Raw genomic sequence first — 17,643 nt, 5'->3', positions numbered from 1 at the left:
TATCGTTTCATAATACTCGTCAAGCTGGTCTACAGCTGGCGAAAGAAAAATATATTTAATAACCAATGCAAAAACTAGCTAATTGACGAGCACACTTATATGCAGGTAATACTTGTCATCGTTATAATGTGAGATTTGAATATTTGAAACGTAGCCAAAATCGTTGCGTCCCGGAGGAGGAGAGTGCCTATAATTAATTTATTAAAATCGTAACATTATGGTTTTTTTTTTCATTTAAACTTGTCGTGAAAATGCCTTACTGTAGGTACACAAGAAAATATATACACTTTCACTACCGGATTAAACATTTGTTTTTTCTGCCACACGAGAATTGCGTAGCTTTCAATAAAAAATGTTTTTTTTTTTTTTATTTATTTATTTGAAATACACGCCCGAGGGCATTTAGTACAGAATTATTAAATATTTACAAGTTTGATAAAAATATGCATAAAATAAGTGTCTAACATTAAATACAGCAATATTAAGTAAATAGATTTGCACTCTGGTTGAATTAGTTAATATACATATATGTATTTTATACATCTACGTAAACCTACCCCACCAAAAATAAATGTTTGTATTCTTCAAAATGTTATTATTATCCCACTTCCCAGTCAATTTTTGAGTTTTAGATGAAATGTTTTTATACAACTTTAAGTACTTATTTCATATTATAAAACATAAGTTTTATAATATACCAACATTTCGAATATCAACATTTATAAAAATATAAAATTATTTGTATTTTAATGTTAAATTATTATAATATTATTGGTAAGTAGGTAGTTGTATTACTTTAATTTATCATTCTAAAAAAAAATTCATAAAAACACAAAAATTCACCAGGACAATACTTTTAAGTATAATAAGTTCAGCGCTATAAAATAATCATCTCTGTAATTTTATTTTTCCGTAGAATGATGAACGGCCACAACGAGTTAGACATTGTCAATGTTTTATTCATTTAGTACCTTGCCATATTGTGTGTGTCTTAATTCATTATCTAACGTTTCTATTATTATTATTGAATAGTAACCTCGACGAGTGACATCACAATACACAGATAACACCACACATAAACAAACATGAATTGTATATAATATATACCAACACGAACGCACAAATACAATTGTATACTTAAGTATATAGACAACCGTCACCCACGCTTGGTTTTAGTTAGGGTAAAAACAGGAAACCCGACGATAAGTGTTATCATTTACGGGCAAAAAGTTGGAAACCGGTTTGAACTTCGAAGAAAATGTTCTAACACATATTTTAGTGCGACTAATAGGAAATATCAAATAATAAAAAAAAAATTAAAATCGAAAGCGGATTAAATATATTTCATTAAATGTTTACATCATCAATCAATGTTTACAATATATAAACTAGGTACTTATTAGGACGTGTGGGGACATTATAAATGATACATATTAGTATATTATCATAAGCCAAATAATAATTTGTACATATAATACAAGATAATTTGACACATTATATAGGTATAACTGTATAAGTACTTACAGGCTACCACCTACATCATCGGCGTGCGTTAAACTTTAACCACAGAAGCAAAAATAGAAAAATATAATATTTATGTTTATTTTATTATTTAGTTTTTAAAAAAGACTAAGTTATAACATTTATTATTGACTTTATTATGATGCTATGCTGTCTACTATATCATAGTAATAATAATTAATATAATAATCAATAAATAATATCGGCAATAAACGTAAAATATCCACCAGGAATGTATGCAAATGATGTGTTCATTAATAATTTAATATAATCTATCAAAACATGTAAATTAACACGAAAATTACTTTGAATTTGTCATGGTATTGTGTATAGCGGTACGCATTATGCACATTATACCTACACCATTTCTAGAATCAAACAACCTAGTTTATTTATCAAAATAATATGTAATTTTATTGTGGATTGGCGCGGTGGGTTGCCTGTGATCAGTTACGCCATGAGACTGAGTGTAAGTAACGGCCGCTGCCACTAATTCCCGGATGGGCGACCACCAGAGTTCGTAGTGCTCAAAAACCTTGCCACATATACACGTGTTGTTAACCGACGTCCCAACCCTACCAATCATACAGACTAATGAACTCAGTCGTCGAAGCCTTAATCCAATACAAAAATATAAAAATATGTAATTATTATTTAATTGTATAATGTATATGTATGGGACCATCGCCGAAGACCATCAATTTGTATAAAAATGAAACGAATTCAGTACGATTAAGATATCTGTAGAAACGTCGAAGTTAATCTGCTACAGCAAAACTTCCGTTAACGGTCACCTCTATAGGACGGTCACCTCTATGTAACGGTAATTTTTTTTGGTCCCGTCGAGTGTATCCTAGTGTTATTCTACCTCTGTAGGACGGGCACCTCTAAATAGCGGTCATTATTTACAGTCCCTTCGGTGACCGTTATATGGAAGTTCTACTGTATAAACACGCTTACCATTTTTTAACGTTCAAAATCGTTATAGGTATCTAAATTATTTATTATTATAATGTCGTGGTTAAAATAGAGGAATTAATGAATGCTGAAATTAGGTTTTCGCTTTAAAAATTATTTTTTAGTATAAAAGTATCTAATAATACGGTGTACAACTGTACAACCGGTATAACCCGTAAAATTACTACGACAACGACGTAGAAAATACCTTATGCGTATAAGAGCTAGGTATTACGTTTTTTGACGTCAAATCGTAAATAGTAAATACAATAAAATATTAAAATGCGTCATGATGCATTTTCGGAATACGAATCGTCGATTAAAAAGGGAGGAAAAGAACGTCCTCGCCAAAATCTAACACATAACTCGTATATTATACAGGATGCCCATCGTGTTACTTTCCGTGTATGTATAGCTGGTAGGTAGTTGAATATAATTATAATACTTCTGGATATATTTTTATAGTGAGCAGTCTATGGTATTATTATTAACATTTATCCGTGATAATATATCAACTACTGACTACATTATATTCTCTACCAAATACCAGTACATAGTCACTATAGTATATTTAATAGATGATCGATGTCGCCGGAATTAAACAAAACTATTTGTCATATTATATCACATCATCGTGTTTTTTATTTGTTTCTAGTAGGTACTTCATTTTATGGAAAAATATTAGGTGAAACACATGAAAGTTTTATTCGGTTTTTGGCCATTTATCGAGGTGTTTTATTAAAAAATAATTTATAGAGCGTACCTATATAATATAATTTTGTAATCTACCCACTACAAGTGTCTACTGCAGCTAAATAACCAACAGGTACTCGACGTACCAATATATTATTATGTTGGCAAAGCAATAAAATAAAAAAACTAATTTATATTATAATATTTTTTTAAATATCAATGAGGACTTACGTCGTTCGGTAGTTCGGTGTAGTGTACCGTGTCCGTGGTGGCGTTGTGATGTGCCGTCCAGGCACGCAATTTGTCGCCCGTAAAAAGACGATCGGACGGCTCCAGCTGCAAGTCGTGGTGTTCTCCGAACGCCTTCAGTCGAACCTTGTGCGCACCGTCCGCATCCCGTTTGGCGATCGAGTGCAGACTGATGACTTCGTAAACGGGCACTGTGAACAAAACACTGACTATTAACACCTGCAAATCTATAGTATTCTTATTAGGCACATACAATTTAGACGCTATGCATTGACTATACGTTTGGCAATAATTGTTCATAATTTATCCCAGTGATAAGATTTATGATAGGAGCTAACTTATTATATATAATATACTAGGCATAATAATCTATGCTTGTAATAAATAAATATAAATAAAATGCTTTTTTTCCGATTGTTCGTCGTTTATTATTGATATAATATGCCCTACAGAATATGATGGTGAAATTTGCCTCTCTTACATCCCTGTTGAATGATTTAATGAGAATATACCTATAGATTGTAGGATAGTTAATTGAAAAGCTATAAACAACAACAAATAATTAAATAGGTATTAGTAATTTGTTACCCATCGGCCATCGATTTAATCGGTTAATATTTTTGGTATTTAAATTGTAAACATTAAACGCGTAAATAACATTCTAGAAAACAATTAAATAACTAAAATGGTATAAAGTTAGGTACCATATAGGTGTATGTAAACACTATATTATTATTGCTCACATTATTATACACTATTATTCAGTGACATGGGGTGCAGACTACAGAACGTTGACCGGTGTTACTGTTAACAGAGCAGGCAGCATTTAAAATATTGTTTTGGCACCTACTCAAACACCCACAATATATTCGTGTAATAGACACTCCTGCTGTATTTGTGAGTATACGCAACGCGAAGAAGAGGAGGAAATCTCACACAATATAATAATATCACGTGTGCAAATACATTGTTAAATGTAGTGCCTGCCTATATATACAGCGTCCCTTATTGCCACCGATGGTTAGATTATAGGTTGACAGCAGATCAGGTTAGCCTTAGTTGTAAGAATGTATTTCCCTGGACGAATTGTGTGTAGTTTATTAATTATTACCCTATGCGTCGCGGAAATGAAAATAGCTATACACTGCATAACTGCGCTGCAATATAATATATGAAGTGGGATGATCGATTCCCACCTTTTGCCCAGTTTGCCCACATTTCATAGTAATTAGAATAAAATAAAAATGTCTATGTGGGCGTTGGTCGTTGCACTGTTAAAGGAAAATATGTCCTCGTTCGAAAAAAATCTTTTTAATATTTGTGCCTCTGAATAGTAGTTATAACGATTTATATACCCGGTATCAGTTCGGTGTCTCAATATACCGTAATATTGCGTTAGTATGCCGACTAGTGTAAACCAGAGCGGCGAGTTTTAAATTCACAATATTTACGAACAGTAAAACTTTAGCAGCTGCTACTGTTACAATGCTTTCCGGAAATATTCGACGATTAACACTCAATGCGTACAATACCGTTGGAATAGTGTTATATGCCTACCTATTAAAATATATAGTGTATTAGTGTGTATGATAAATTCTGATATAATGCCGTATCGGCTATATTAATATATTATATTATATTATATCTAAGGTTGGTTAAATATGATACGCATCAAATGAAATGAAATATACTTATACATAATATTTTAATATAAGAGATAGTCTTATACCTTCTGAATGGTGTTCCACGTGAAATAAGGTCCTCAGGCCATCCACGTCCATGTGCTCGTGTAACTGAAATCAAAAACAAAATGATTATTATTTGAGTATAATTATAATTAGGTTAGGTTACCTACGAATAAAAAATTATATTGATATCGTATTTTAATCATCCATTCGTATACTCAATCGGAATGACGTATGATGGTAATATATATATATGGTATAGCGACTCGCGATTTGTAAGTACACACAATAATAAGGCTGAGGTATAAATGTGCAAATTAAAGATCCGCGGTATCGATCGAAAGGTGATTTAAATATTGGAATCCGCTATAGATCTGTACACTTACAATATGTATTACATAGGTACTTATTCCAGCCGGGTGTCCCCCCACGATCGAATCGACACAAGACCATATAGGCCTATTATAGGGACCTATAACCAATTTCCGCGCTACAGACGGTTGTCACAAATTTGTACGCGTTGCGTTAAAACGCATCCAGTCGAGCGATGTGAACCCGCGATTGCGTAACGCTATGGGCAGAGATATAGTATATCATTACATACATTAATTTAATACATTAGATTTGAAAGAGAAACAAATGTAAAAATCACTATTTTTAGAAAATGGTAACTCTATATATAAAGTTCAAGTCATGAAAGCACGGATCCAGACAACTTTAACAGAAGGGGCTCAAACAAATAATTGGTTATATTTTTTTATTTCTGCAGACTTATAATAACACATTTATTTTAATGGTGGCTTAGACGATAGGGGGTGGCCAAGCTGCACCCATAGCCCCCACCCCCTCTGAATCGCATGGTATAAGTACTATAAGTAGTACAATAAGATATTACGATGTGCCGATGCCTTGCGAAAAAGATGAACTAGGTAACTCCGAGACGGCGCACGAGTTCATGACCACACGGAAATTGATAATTGACCTCAAGTTCTGCATATCAAAATTAAAAAAACAGACATAAAATCGAGAAATGTTTTAAGATTTAGTCATCTACAGATAGGGTATACATTGAATAAGAAACGAAACCGGATATCATAATATATTATATGATCGAGTTTTCTGACTGTGTAATGCGGTGCATATAGGTATGTATTGGTATGCCTATTATCACGATGAGTCTCTCAACCAAAGCCGCCGGTCGCCGTTCGGACAATCGGACATCAGACATTCGGACCGCGCATACAATAATACGTCATTAAAATATACATTACGTCTTCTATACTTAGGTAGAGTACACGAGACACGACGACATGCATAATACACAATGCGTCATCGTCAGCGCGTACCTATATTCATGTATGCAACGATATATAGGTTCGTTAGCCCCAACGGCAGCCCATTGTTTGGGGTGGATATCGGCTGCCGCCGTCGCATTATACGGTCGACAAACTACACGGAATAATAATATTATTATTATTTGTTATCACGATAACACAAAAAACCGGGACAATGAGAAAAGCATTATTTCGTTCGGCTGCAGTAGAGTGACGGATTACGGCCGAAAACGCAGAGACCGACCTCGTCCCGTATAGAAGGTCGAGAACCACGTAGAGCTGCGGCTGCGGGTGATGACGTCCCGTGTCCATGTCTGTAATAATAAGACTGTGCTAGCGCGGGCGTATGTGTTGTGTTTAACTGTTTTAGGATGTAGGTACTACATAATATTATATACAGAGCTCAAGGACCTTAAAAAAACTGACAAAATAATAATATAATGAATTCATTATAATATCGTGTGCAACCCGCTGCAGAAGAGCTGATAACACCAGGACCCCGACTCGTATCGCGACCGCAAGGATTTTCGCCTACCTTGAGAAACGTCTCTTATTAACGTGTGTCTTTTATTGTATCCATAGTCACGTATATTGCGCCGACGACACCACAGAAAGCGCAAACTCACCCACGTGGTCGGGATATATATAATAAGACAACGATTCGGATCATTAATCGTTCGGTGAAAGTTTGGCGCCACGAATTTAAAAAAAAAATTTTAATCATATGTTGATAATGCGCAACAATTTTAAGGAAATCCGTAAATTGTTTTAAACACTAGACAGTGTCCTCGTTGTCTTACGATCGAAGAAGTTATAACGATTAGGTACGGACTAACACCGATTGACGGTATACCAATCATACAATATCATGCGTGTACGCAGTAGTAACATAGCCGCATTGTGGAATAATATAATACGTCGATTGTTATTATTGTTATTTTTTTTTTTATCTTTTATGCATTTTAATTTTATATAGATAATAATCGTGAATCGTAACCGAACAAGGCCTTCAATTACCATAAATCATCTTCCGTGTAGAATTGTATTAAAACAAACATAATTTAAGGTTGAAACGTTATGTTATTACACATTAATTACCTATTTATATTGTTATTGTGATTTAAGGTTGATAATATAATTATATTATTCGACGTAAATTAAATAAAAAAACGCGGAAAACTACTGAAATATATCAGCATTATTTTGAATAGATTTAAATTTTGCTACAGAGAAATACCACCGTGGCATATCAATTTAATATTATGTAAATAGACGTAGGTTGGTTTTCGTTAGCCAATCTGTGTGTACATAGGTACTTACGTATTTTACATAAACCCGAATCGATCTAAAACAATAACAATAAATAATAATAATAATAATTATTATTATTATTATTTATTAGGTGTTGAACGGCCGACGTTGTCTATTATTACGTCGATTTAAGACTGCCGCAATCGACCTAGTGCCGATAACGTATAATAAACGAGAAACGAAATAGAAAATAATTTTTGTAATATCGTAGACGCCGGTAAAAAAACTACGATAGGTACCTCTATATGTACAATAATCATTACAATCGAATGACGAGATAACTTGGCGTGCGCACACAATCCTTGAAACAATAAATAAGCAATCGACCGAGATGGTGTCAATGCGGTGGCTGCAGTGCTACAGGAGGCCGTCAATCGTGACAAAACGTTCGACGACGATTTACCGCAACGTCGGAATTTTTCGTTTCGTTTCGAATATTATTGTATGCACGTCGCGTGTCCCGATCGGGACTTGCGGGCGGACGTTTGGTAACATAATAATTTTACCTTCCGACGTGGGTGTTACAATATATAGGTAATAATATTATAACAAAATGATATATTGTTATTGTGTACCTATAGCTGTTGTATTAGATTGGAATTGGTTTTTTTTTCGTTTTCGCCGATATAATATTATGTACTGCGAACTCACGAGTCACGACCGCTGCAGGTGTACCTAAAAGGTATGATATATTATTATATATAGGTACACAATATGATATATATACGCGTATTATATATATTATGGTGTATACGATAAATGTGTGCCGGGCTTGACGCAATCGCCCTGCTGTAACGACCAGGTACACGGCGGGCCCAGTTTCGTTTTTGACGTCGTGTATTTCATATTATATAGGTACCCATGTATAATATATAATATTATTATGTATTATATTATTCGATTTATAATAAAATATCTCGATCGAATAGGTTGCGATTACGTCGTTATACAATTTATATATTATTAGAGCAGTACGTACCTACCGCCACGCGTGTGTATGACGATAATATTATTATCATGCGTATACCTATAATATTCCCTAAGTAGTTCACTATTGCCACTTGCGTAAAAAAATCAACCGGCGGCGCACGCGTATTGTAAGCCTGCTGTCGGCGGTAAAAGAGTAAAAAACACACACACACTTAATATCACGACAGGCGGTGGCGGTATAAGTATAACGATATGGTAAAAAAAAGCGTTGTTTTACGATGTTGATAATATTATACATATTATATAGAGGTATAGACACCTGCGGCGCGATATGAACCAATTTCTGTGTAATACGAACTAGTTAGTTTGTTGTTTTCGTTCGACTGGTATATTATATATTATATTCATATACACATACATCACATGTACGCGTTTCCTATATAGTAATATGTAACCTGTTAACGTAGAGGGGTGAGAAGAAGGGATGAAGGAGACGCCCGACGCGGCGACGCCCCCTGTGACCAACTACGCACGCGTATATAATATAATATTATTATATACTTATCGTCACTCAGGTCAGCAATTACGAGATTACGTCATTTTTGAAACGGTTTTTTTTTCAACTCTATATTATTATATACGTAAAACGATATAACTAATATAATAATTGAAAGATCGAAAACAGACCAACATGAAAATCATAAATGTAAGATATGTTTGTATTAAAAAGTTTAAAATTGCGACCAGATACCTAATTAATAAAATAAATAAAATTTGTGATAACTTGTGCAAGATTCAGAAATCCGTATTTTTAATCTCAACCTATAATGACGAATAGTTATTTACTAATATGAGGAAAGTCACCGCCGTCAAGCTACATAGGTATACAAATCTAGAAATCCAAATCAAAGTTCACAGATAACTATAGGTATAACAGTCAACACACCAATATTTGAATGATATCAACCGCAACACTGCAATATCCGATAACCCCTCTGTTGACTAAAAATATGGTTCTGGGGCTTTTTGTTTTGACTATATAGGTAGGTTCATACTAATATGATAATAAATGGATGATAAAATACAAACACAGGTATAATAATAATATCATATTATAACAATCCTCGAAATATTAAACCCTGCAACGTCTAATAATGCGAAGACTTATCTAGTATTTAATATATATGTATAGTATAAATATGCATAATATCTTGTTTTGCAGTAATTACCGTGTTGGCAAATATTTGCGACGCGAACGCTGTGATGCTGATGAAACTCCATGTCGATAGTATTACCATGGCGGCAATTCGAGGCCGGACCCGCGGCGGTGGGTGTTGTGGTTGCGGGTGCGTTACAGACGTCTTCCGTGGTCGCCGGTCATCCGGGATAAATGGGCACCGCTCTCGTCGCCAGGCTGAAAATTTACAAACGAAATACTATTATATAATATGTCTAAACGCGAGTGTTCCACGCTCATATACACACCCGTTGAACGTTATAATGATTATATTGTATATATGCGTATATGCATATATAGCTGTATATATATGCGATACAATTCGCTGCAGCTGCTGCGCACGTCACACCGAAGGAAGTGTGTGATGATATATGTTTTACTATTTGGCATAATATATAAAGACGATCGGCGCGTGAAGTTAACTTATAATAATAATATTATAATACACGGCGGCGTATATATATAGTGATAGCGCGTGGCGCAGTAGCAATATTATGTTTATACCTATATTCTGTGTACCTACACCTAAGCATAAATCTAAGCATTATAATTGAACGATTACGCTAATTTTTCTGCGTGTAATTAGACGGGTAGATTATAATTTAAAGACGTATAATATGCTACTACCGCGTCTTTATATGCGTCCAAATCTGTATTGTTTATAATATTATATAAAACGTACGTGGTAAAAACATAGGTATAATTATAACCGGAAGAAGAGTTTCGCGTACGCCCTATGGCCATCATAGTATAGTTTATAAAGGTGTGCGCATGTATATACTATATATATAGGCGCACACACACCAACACAAAAGTATAACAAGACGTATAATCGTAATCATAAATATGGATGAATATATTATTATATTCCACGCTCCGTGCACACACTTGCACTGTACGTGGATATATGTTTATACGTTTCCATTCGCTATATTATAGATATATTATCTTCTTGCTGATGCGATAGGTGTAATTTTTAATATAATGTTCTTTACACAAGTGTTGAAATGTTGCACACTTTCGCTTTCCGGATGTCGATAAAAGCGTATTTTAGTTGGACACATTGACCGATCTGTGGCCCGTTGGTGTCATCGTTTACGCTCGGGCAGGCAAACCGCGTGTTTTACGCATATATTGTAGCTATGCGATTTTTCGATTATCTACAGATATGGTACATATTCGATGGAACTTATAATATTATGCTTGGAGACAGAGACTATTAAGTCAAGACAATCGAGAGAATTAATTCGAATCTTAATGACATGATAACCTGCAAACGTCTAACAGTTTTAAAAAAGGTGGGTAAGTGGATGTCGCTCTACTGTACAGTAGGTTACAAGTGGGTCACTGTATAATGGATAGTATTAAATTTGAATTCAATGATATAATATCACTGTATAAGAAAAATGATTCTGAACGCAGATGGTATGTCAGTCTAGGTATAAGGTCTCTTATATACTTATCTATGGTAAACAGCTTGAAAAGTGTCAAATTATTTTCAAAATTTCATCGTATATAGAAAATACTAATATAAACATTCAGTGAAATTTTCAAGTATCTACAGTCATTCGTTTTTTAATTACAACAAAATAAGAAAATCGTTACATGAGAAATCGAGTGAATATCAAATGTTGTAAAAATATAAATTTCAAACGCTCATAAACATTTAATTTGACTTGCTTGTAGATATTTTTTGTTTGATAAAGGTAGATAATCTTATAAGGAATCTTGTATTACATTTTAAAATCTTAGATTTAAAAAGAAAAATTTTTACGAATTCTTAACTCAAAATAATTTGCTAATTTTCGTGATTTTTCCATATTTTGTCAATTTTTGAACTTTAAATGCTTATAAAAAAAAACTGTGACTAAGGATTTTTAATATTTTTCATCTGTTTTGAAATAATATACTAGGAGCCTTTTATTAAATTTTCAAGCTTTTTTAATCAACAAATACAATTTTATTGATATTTTTAGAAAAAAAAACTAAAAAAAAATGAAAACTGACAATGTCCGCAAAGAGCTCAAAATAAGTCAAAATATTGTAAAATATCGTTGTAAAATCAATACATTCATCGTTCCACTCAGAATCTAAAATAATGATTCTTCATAAGTTTGAGATTTTAAAATCGATGCTTTGATCGTGAATAAAACGAAAATTTTGCATTATAAAGACAGATACGATATGTGTTTACAACAACGAATCTTCCTTCACAACATTATTTATAATATTATAATATCTAAGATCCGGAGCAAGAGCGCGTGAAAATATCAGTTTTGTACACTATACGCAATAAGTTTCTAATCTTTCTAATTTTTGCATCGTCGTCAAAACGTTACTAACTCTGTTATAATATGTTATAATATAATACTCGTCCCAGACGGATAATAACATAGAATCCCATTAAAAAAAAGTGAAAAATAATTATTTTGACTGGAGGTCGGTAAAGCCATCAAGCTCATAGCAATACTACCAATTAGCAGCTAGTATTCCTGATTGCTTCAAAATATCAACTGCAATACTTTTCTCCACATATTTTATGTCAATTGATTTGATTTTATGTAATTTTTTTTGTTACTTTATAAAGGTAATAACCTATGAATTCATACATTTTTTTAAAGTAAATTTGCATAATTTTGTTAGATGCATGCATCCATGTAAGTTCGTCTAAACACACTACCAAACAAAATGGATGACTATAACTTCGAATTAAATATAATATATATTCTTAACTTCTATTACAGTTATTAAAACCTCGATGAAGATTAAGAAACTCGGAAATCTTGCAAATGCAATAACTGGAATCACTGCAAATATCACAACATAACAATAATTATTATGTTATGATGTTTCCAGTATATAATGTTTTATTACGATAACACAATATATTATGGCAATGATTTTTCTTTCTTAATTTATATGTCACGACGATTCCATACCATATACTTACCATAATATTATGTGTGTACAAAAACATTGTCGGTGAATATTGAGTAAGTATGATATATTATACACTAACGATTAACGGTAATAAATAATGATGTGCAACTATGAAATTTTATAATCATACTGTTACTGTACGATTTTTAACAAGAAACCGTGGCGTTCCAAATGTGCGCATTACTATATATTATTTATCTACGTAAAACGATCAGAAATCCTTTACGGTGCCACGTACTTATATGGGTAATACTACTAACGTTAGGCAAAGACGTTTCGAAAAGCGTTTGCCTTGTAAGAAAAATCAGTAATTATAAGAACGGGCTGTTATTATTATTAAAGCGTATCAAATTAAAATATGCTTTTAGTATGTGCGTAGTATAAACCTATAATATATATATATATATATATACGGATTTCGTTTTAAAACCGGCTACCACTCTGTACGCGTGTGCTCGATAAACATAATAATAATAATAATATGATATGGAAACAATGACTCGTAAAGTCGTAAAGGACAGTGAACAGATAATAGGCACTTTATACATTATAATATATTATTAGGTACACACTACACACATATAGGCATCGGGTAGGTACTTCATAATTTTTCGAATACACACCATGCCATATAATATAGGATCTTCACACACAAATGCATGCACGTTTCAAGGGCGCGCGTATAATTATTTCAATTTTTATCATACTGCACACACACCGTCTGTGTGACGTAATAACTGTAATACCTAATGATAACATAGTTCAATACCTATATAATTATAACGATCGTATAAACACATAATATCATCTGTCATTTCAAAACTGGAACCCATTATTTTCTAGTATCTGGTGACACGCGTGACAGACACACGTCACCGTTATATCCGTCAGCGGGACCCGTTAGGAAATTATTTATGGGTACCTCCTACGTACACAATTTTTTTTTATCGGTTCGGTAATGCCTGACCGACAATTCCCTAAAGTTTTTAACAGAAAAAACGATCGGTTTGTTCTTTTCTGATATCGTCCGTCGCATCACATATTCACATCACACTACAGTGCCGACGGGAAACGTCTGGGACCGAATTTCGAGTTGGTTTCTGCGCCGCGATACAATAATGAGAATTGAGAATACAGTATTCGGACTGTCCAATGGGCTTTCGAATCGAACCTTGATCGCCGAAAAGTCACATTTCTGGCATAGACACTGATATAATACATGTACGCATGCTCGCCGCCAGCGGTTCTATAACGTAGGCTCAACGAACTCGGCGAGACCCACAACCGGCGTGAGACCTATTTTACGATCATAACTTAACAATATTATATTATTATATTGTTGATAAACTATGTGTACGAATTCGGAAGCCAAAATCGACGACCGCGTGATGTGTATAGACACATAATATAATAATAATAATAATATACAGCAGCGGCACCGGCATTCGTAGGTATACATCCGTCGTCGTCGTCGGTCTGCTGCTGCTGCTGCTGGCACGGCACCAAAACGCAAAAGTGCAAAACCAATACCGCCGTTCGTGTACAGTATAAACGTACCCATAAAATAATAATATTATAAACGACGATCTGCCGACGTTGTATAATATTATTCTCTTGGACGATGTCCAAACCCGCAGACGTGTATTTTTCATTTTTAACACGTTTTATTATCGGGATCCCGTGCGTCCGCCCGCTCGACCTCATGACGTCTCCGATGTCTGCAGTTGCTGCAGCAGCCGCGCACGGCGACTTAAACGTTTGTACATGGTACGATGTATACCTACTACACACGCGATATACACACGACACGACTTATAAGTTATAATACACCTAAGTATATGTAATGTATAATAGTGTACACGACGAAATTATGGTTTTCGTGTCGCCGTGCAACGAAGCATTGGCCGACAAATTGCATACCCGCTGCATATGCAGAATCTATATGATATTATTGTGTAATATATTCTGTAAGTTTGCATATACAGGGCGATTTGCCCGCACGAGGTCTATTGCAGCCCGCTGTGTGGTGATATATTATTATTATCATATAATCGAATATTTTTTTACATTATTGTGGTCCCCTAACGTCTGAATTTTTTTTTTTTTTTTTTTCATTTTTGTATGCTTTTCTTTGTTTTTGCAGGTTGTCTTCCAACACTTTTCCAAATTAAAAATTATAATTTTAAATGGATGTTTTTGCGTTTCTTAAAAATGTACGTAGCCCGCGGTTTGTATAGAGCTAATCATATTATACTGTATGGAAAAATGCTAAAACTTGAAGCATGACTACGTGTGGAGTATAATGGATATAGTAACTGGTATATATTATAATCTATAGAGAAGTGTAATGTTATGTATTCGACGATGCACGATCGAGGATAGGTACTATGTACGAGGACAAACACTGTGGACACTCTGTATACACATGACCGTCACAATATATACGGATTACAGACTTCCATTAGCGTGGGGTTCTTATGCGTTGTCTCTCATTCCAGACCTGCACCGTAAAAATGACAACGGTGCGGTTATTATATGAATAATCCGCGAATATATAAACATTAAAATAATAATAATACTACAGTGAACTAGTTTTCTATGAGTTTTTTGCGAAACGTTCGATCGTCGGAGCACACAAAAGGTGGTTCGATTTCCATTTCAGACTTTATCATCATACACATTAACTATAGGCGGCGTCCCGGTGTCCGTGAGCCCCAATTACAATTTTCCTCCCGTATATTTATATATATATATTTATGAATAGTAACTTATAAATAACTTAATCACCTCCGGTCTCATTGTATACGTTTTCGGACGATAAACGATTTCATTAGTAGTAACAATAGTGTTGTAGATCGACGCTACTTATATATACATGTGTACCTATATTATATATAGGTATTTATGGACCAGCAATAATTACGACTGCAGCAGACGGGAAAATGTGTTTCGTTGGCGAATGGTGAAAATATTATTACCGACTAATCAGTCGTGTTTATCAAAAATAAAAAATGATTTTCAATTTATTGTGATTTATATTCCAAACAATGAAAATCTCTCATAGTTTGACCGCAAACATTACATTTGATTTTCCGTCTCAATGTAAGAACATTTTTAGACATGCAATTTTACGCGAAAACAAAAGTATCGTTTAAAAATATCGTTACAATATTATTATATTGTGAATCGTACATTATAATAAAAATGAACTAAACGTCCAAAAACAAATCGCGAATAACCCTCGTGCATAATGCTACGTATTATGTCAATCTATTATTGTAGCCATCATCGCCAACTACGGAAGGTTTCGTCGTGATTTTAGTATTTTACTATATGACTTATTATTTTATTAAATTGTCACGTTGACTCAATGATAATCAGAATCGACTTATTAATTAATTTAAAAATTGGTAAAAAAAAGGTAATAATATTCAAATCACATATGTATATACTGCGCATTACCCACTTAAACTTTCTAATTAAATTAGCCAGTTTATTCTTACACAAAAATGGATCGCAGAGTTTTACTTTTATCATATTATTATATTCCTACTGTAGATTGTGCAAAACGTGAAAGTTTGTGTGTGTGTTTTTTTTTAAGTGTAGTTTGCGGTATAGATACGTATTTAATATAATATTGCATTGACTACGTACGAAATTCTATAAATTATAATATAAATATATATTTGAATTTTTTTTTAACTCTATACTAATTAGTTTATATCCATTATTATTGTGTCAATAAATAAAAAAAATAAACGCGTCTTATTGGCAATAGTCGAACTGCAAGAAATTCTCTCGTGATGTAGCCGCTATTATCATCACGAACGAGGCGAATAAATGAACAAAAAATAACGATTAACGGCCAGTGCGTGAGTACTACCAACGATTACCTATATACATATTTTATATATAATATAAGTACCAGCTATTATGAATACGTGTTGTTATGTGTTGCTTAACGTTTAAATATATTATCAAATTGGTCAAGGAATCGCAGGCGAGGTGATTCGCTCGTCAATTATTATTAGATTAAAATGCAAGTATTGCGACGTATTATCAATCGCTGTATAATCGACTTATAATATTATCATTGGTACATAGTATAGTATACGACCAATGTTCATTTTAACATTGAGAAAATTGAATTTTACACTATTATAATATTATCGTTACGTACATGTTTTGACAACGAGAGTTTTTTTTTTTATTAATTCGACTATACCTATATAATATTATAAGTTAATTAATGAATTGGAAAGTCGGTAATTCTAGACTTCATGATATAATTTGAATATTTGAATGTAGTTTTTTTTTATTCAATAAAATATAACTGAAAGAGCCTCCAATTTATCATAGATAAAAAATTAAAATTAAACAAATATTATAGGTATATCATTAAGAATCCAGGCTTTGCAGCATGGATAATATCATAATTTTCATTAGTACTATAAATACTATAAATACTAAGTATAATGATTTTTATGGAAATTAGTAAGCACAATTTTGTAATTTTGTTATTCAATAATAAAATAATTGTTGCAATAAAAAAACTTAAAATTATGTTCTTTTATAAAAGTACCCCAGAAAGATGCACGAGTTGAGTAAGTTTTTAATTTTGAAATATTATCTTTATAAATATTAGTCATATTACACGCAAATAGATCCATATGAATATATGATTATGCATAGAAGTTGTTTTGATTATTTTCATATAAATAAAAAATTTTCGAAGTATTATGTATGATACATATAAGTGCAGTTCTATACGTATTATTAAGTCCTA

The 17,643-nt window shown here is 33.1% G+C and overlaps 1 protein-coding gene across 3 annotated transcripts in view; it reads right to left on the bottom strand.

Moving 5' to 3' along the window:
- LOC100160665 (A disintegrin and metalloproteinase with thrombospondin motifs 1) overlaps window positions 1–17,643 on the bottom strand; it is a 73,000-nt gene that overhangs the window by 29,476 nt on the left and 25,881 nt on the right. For all 3 annotated transcript variants that reach the window (XM_016802649.2, XM_016802648.2, XM_003243018.4), the window contains exons 2-4: window positions 9,910–10,094; window positions 5,150–5,213; window positions 3,403–3,611 (exon numbers count right to left, since the gene is read on the bottom strand). In XM_016802649.2, the coding sequence (XP_016658138.2) occupies window positions 3,403–3,611; window positions 5,150–5,213; window positions 9,910–10,094 (458 nt within the window). The remainder of the gene's footprint in view (window positions 1–3,402; window positions 3,612–5,149; window positions 5,214–9,909; window positions 10,095–17,643) is intronic.

The sequence above is a fragment of the Acyrthosiphon pisum genome, chromosome A2 (genome assembly GCF_005508785.2).
Source record: "Acyrthosiphon pisum isolate AL4f chromosome A2, pea_aphid_22Mar2018_4r6ur, whole genome shotgun sequence".
NCBI lineage: Eukaryota > Metazoa > Arthropoda > Insecta > Hemiptera > Aphididae > Acyrthosiphon > Acyrthosiphon pisum.
The sequence above is the reverse complement of the archived record's forward strand: the minus strand, read 5'-3'. Positions and strand labels throughout refer to the sequence as shown.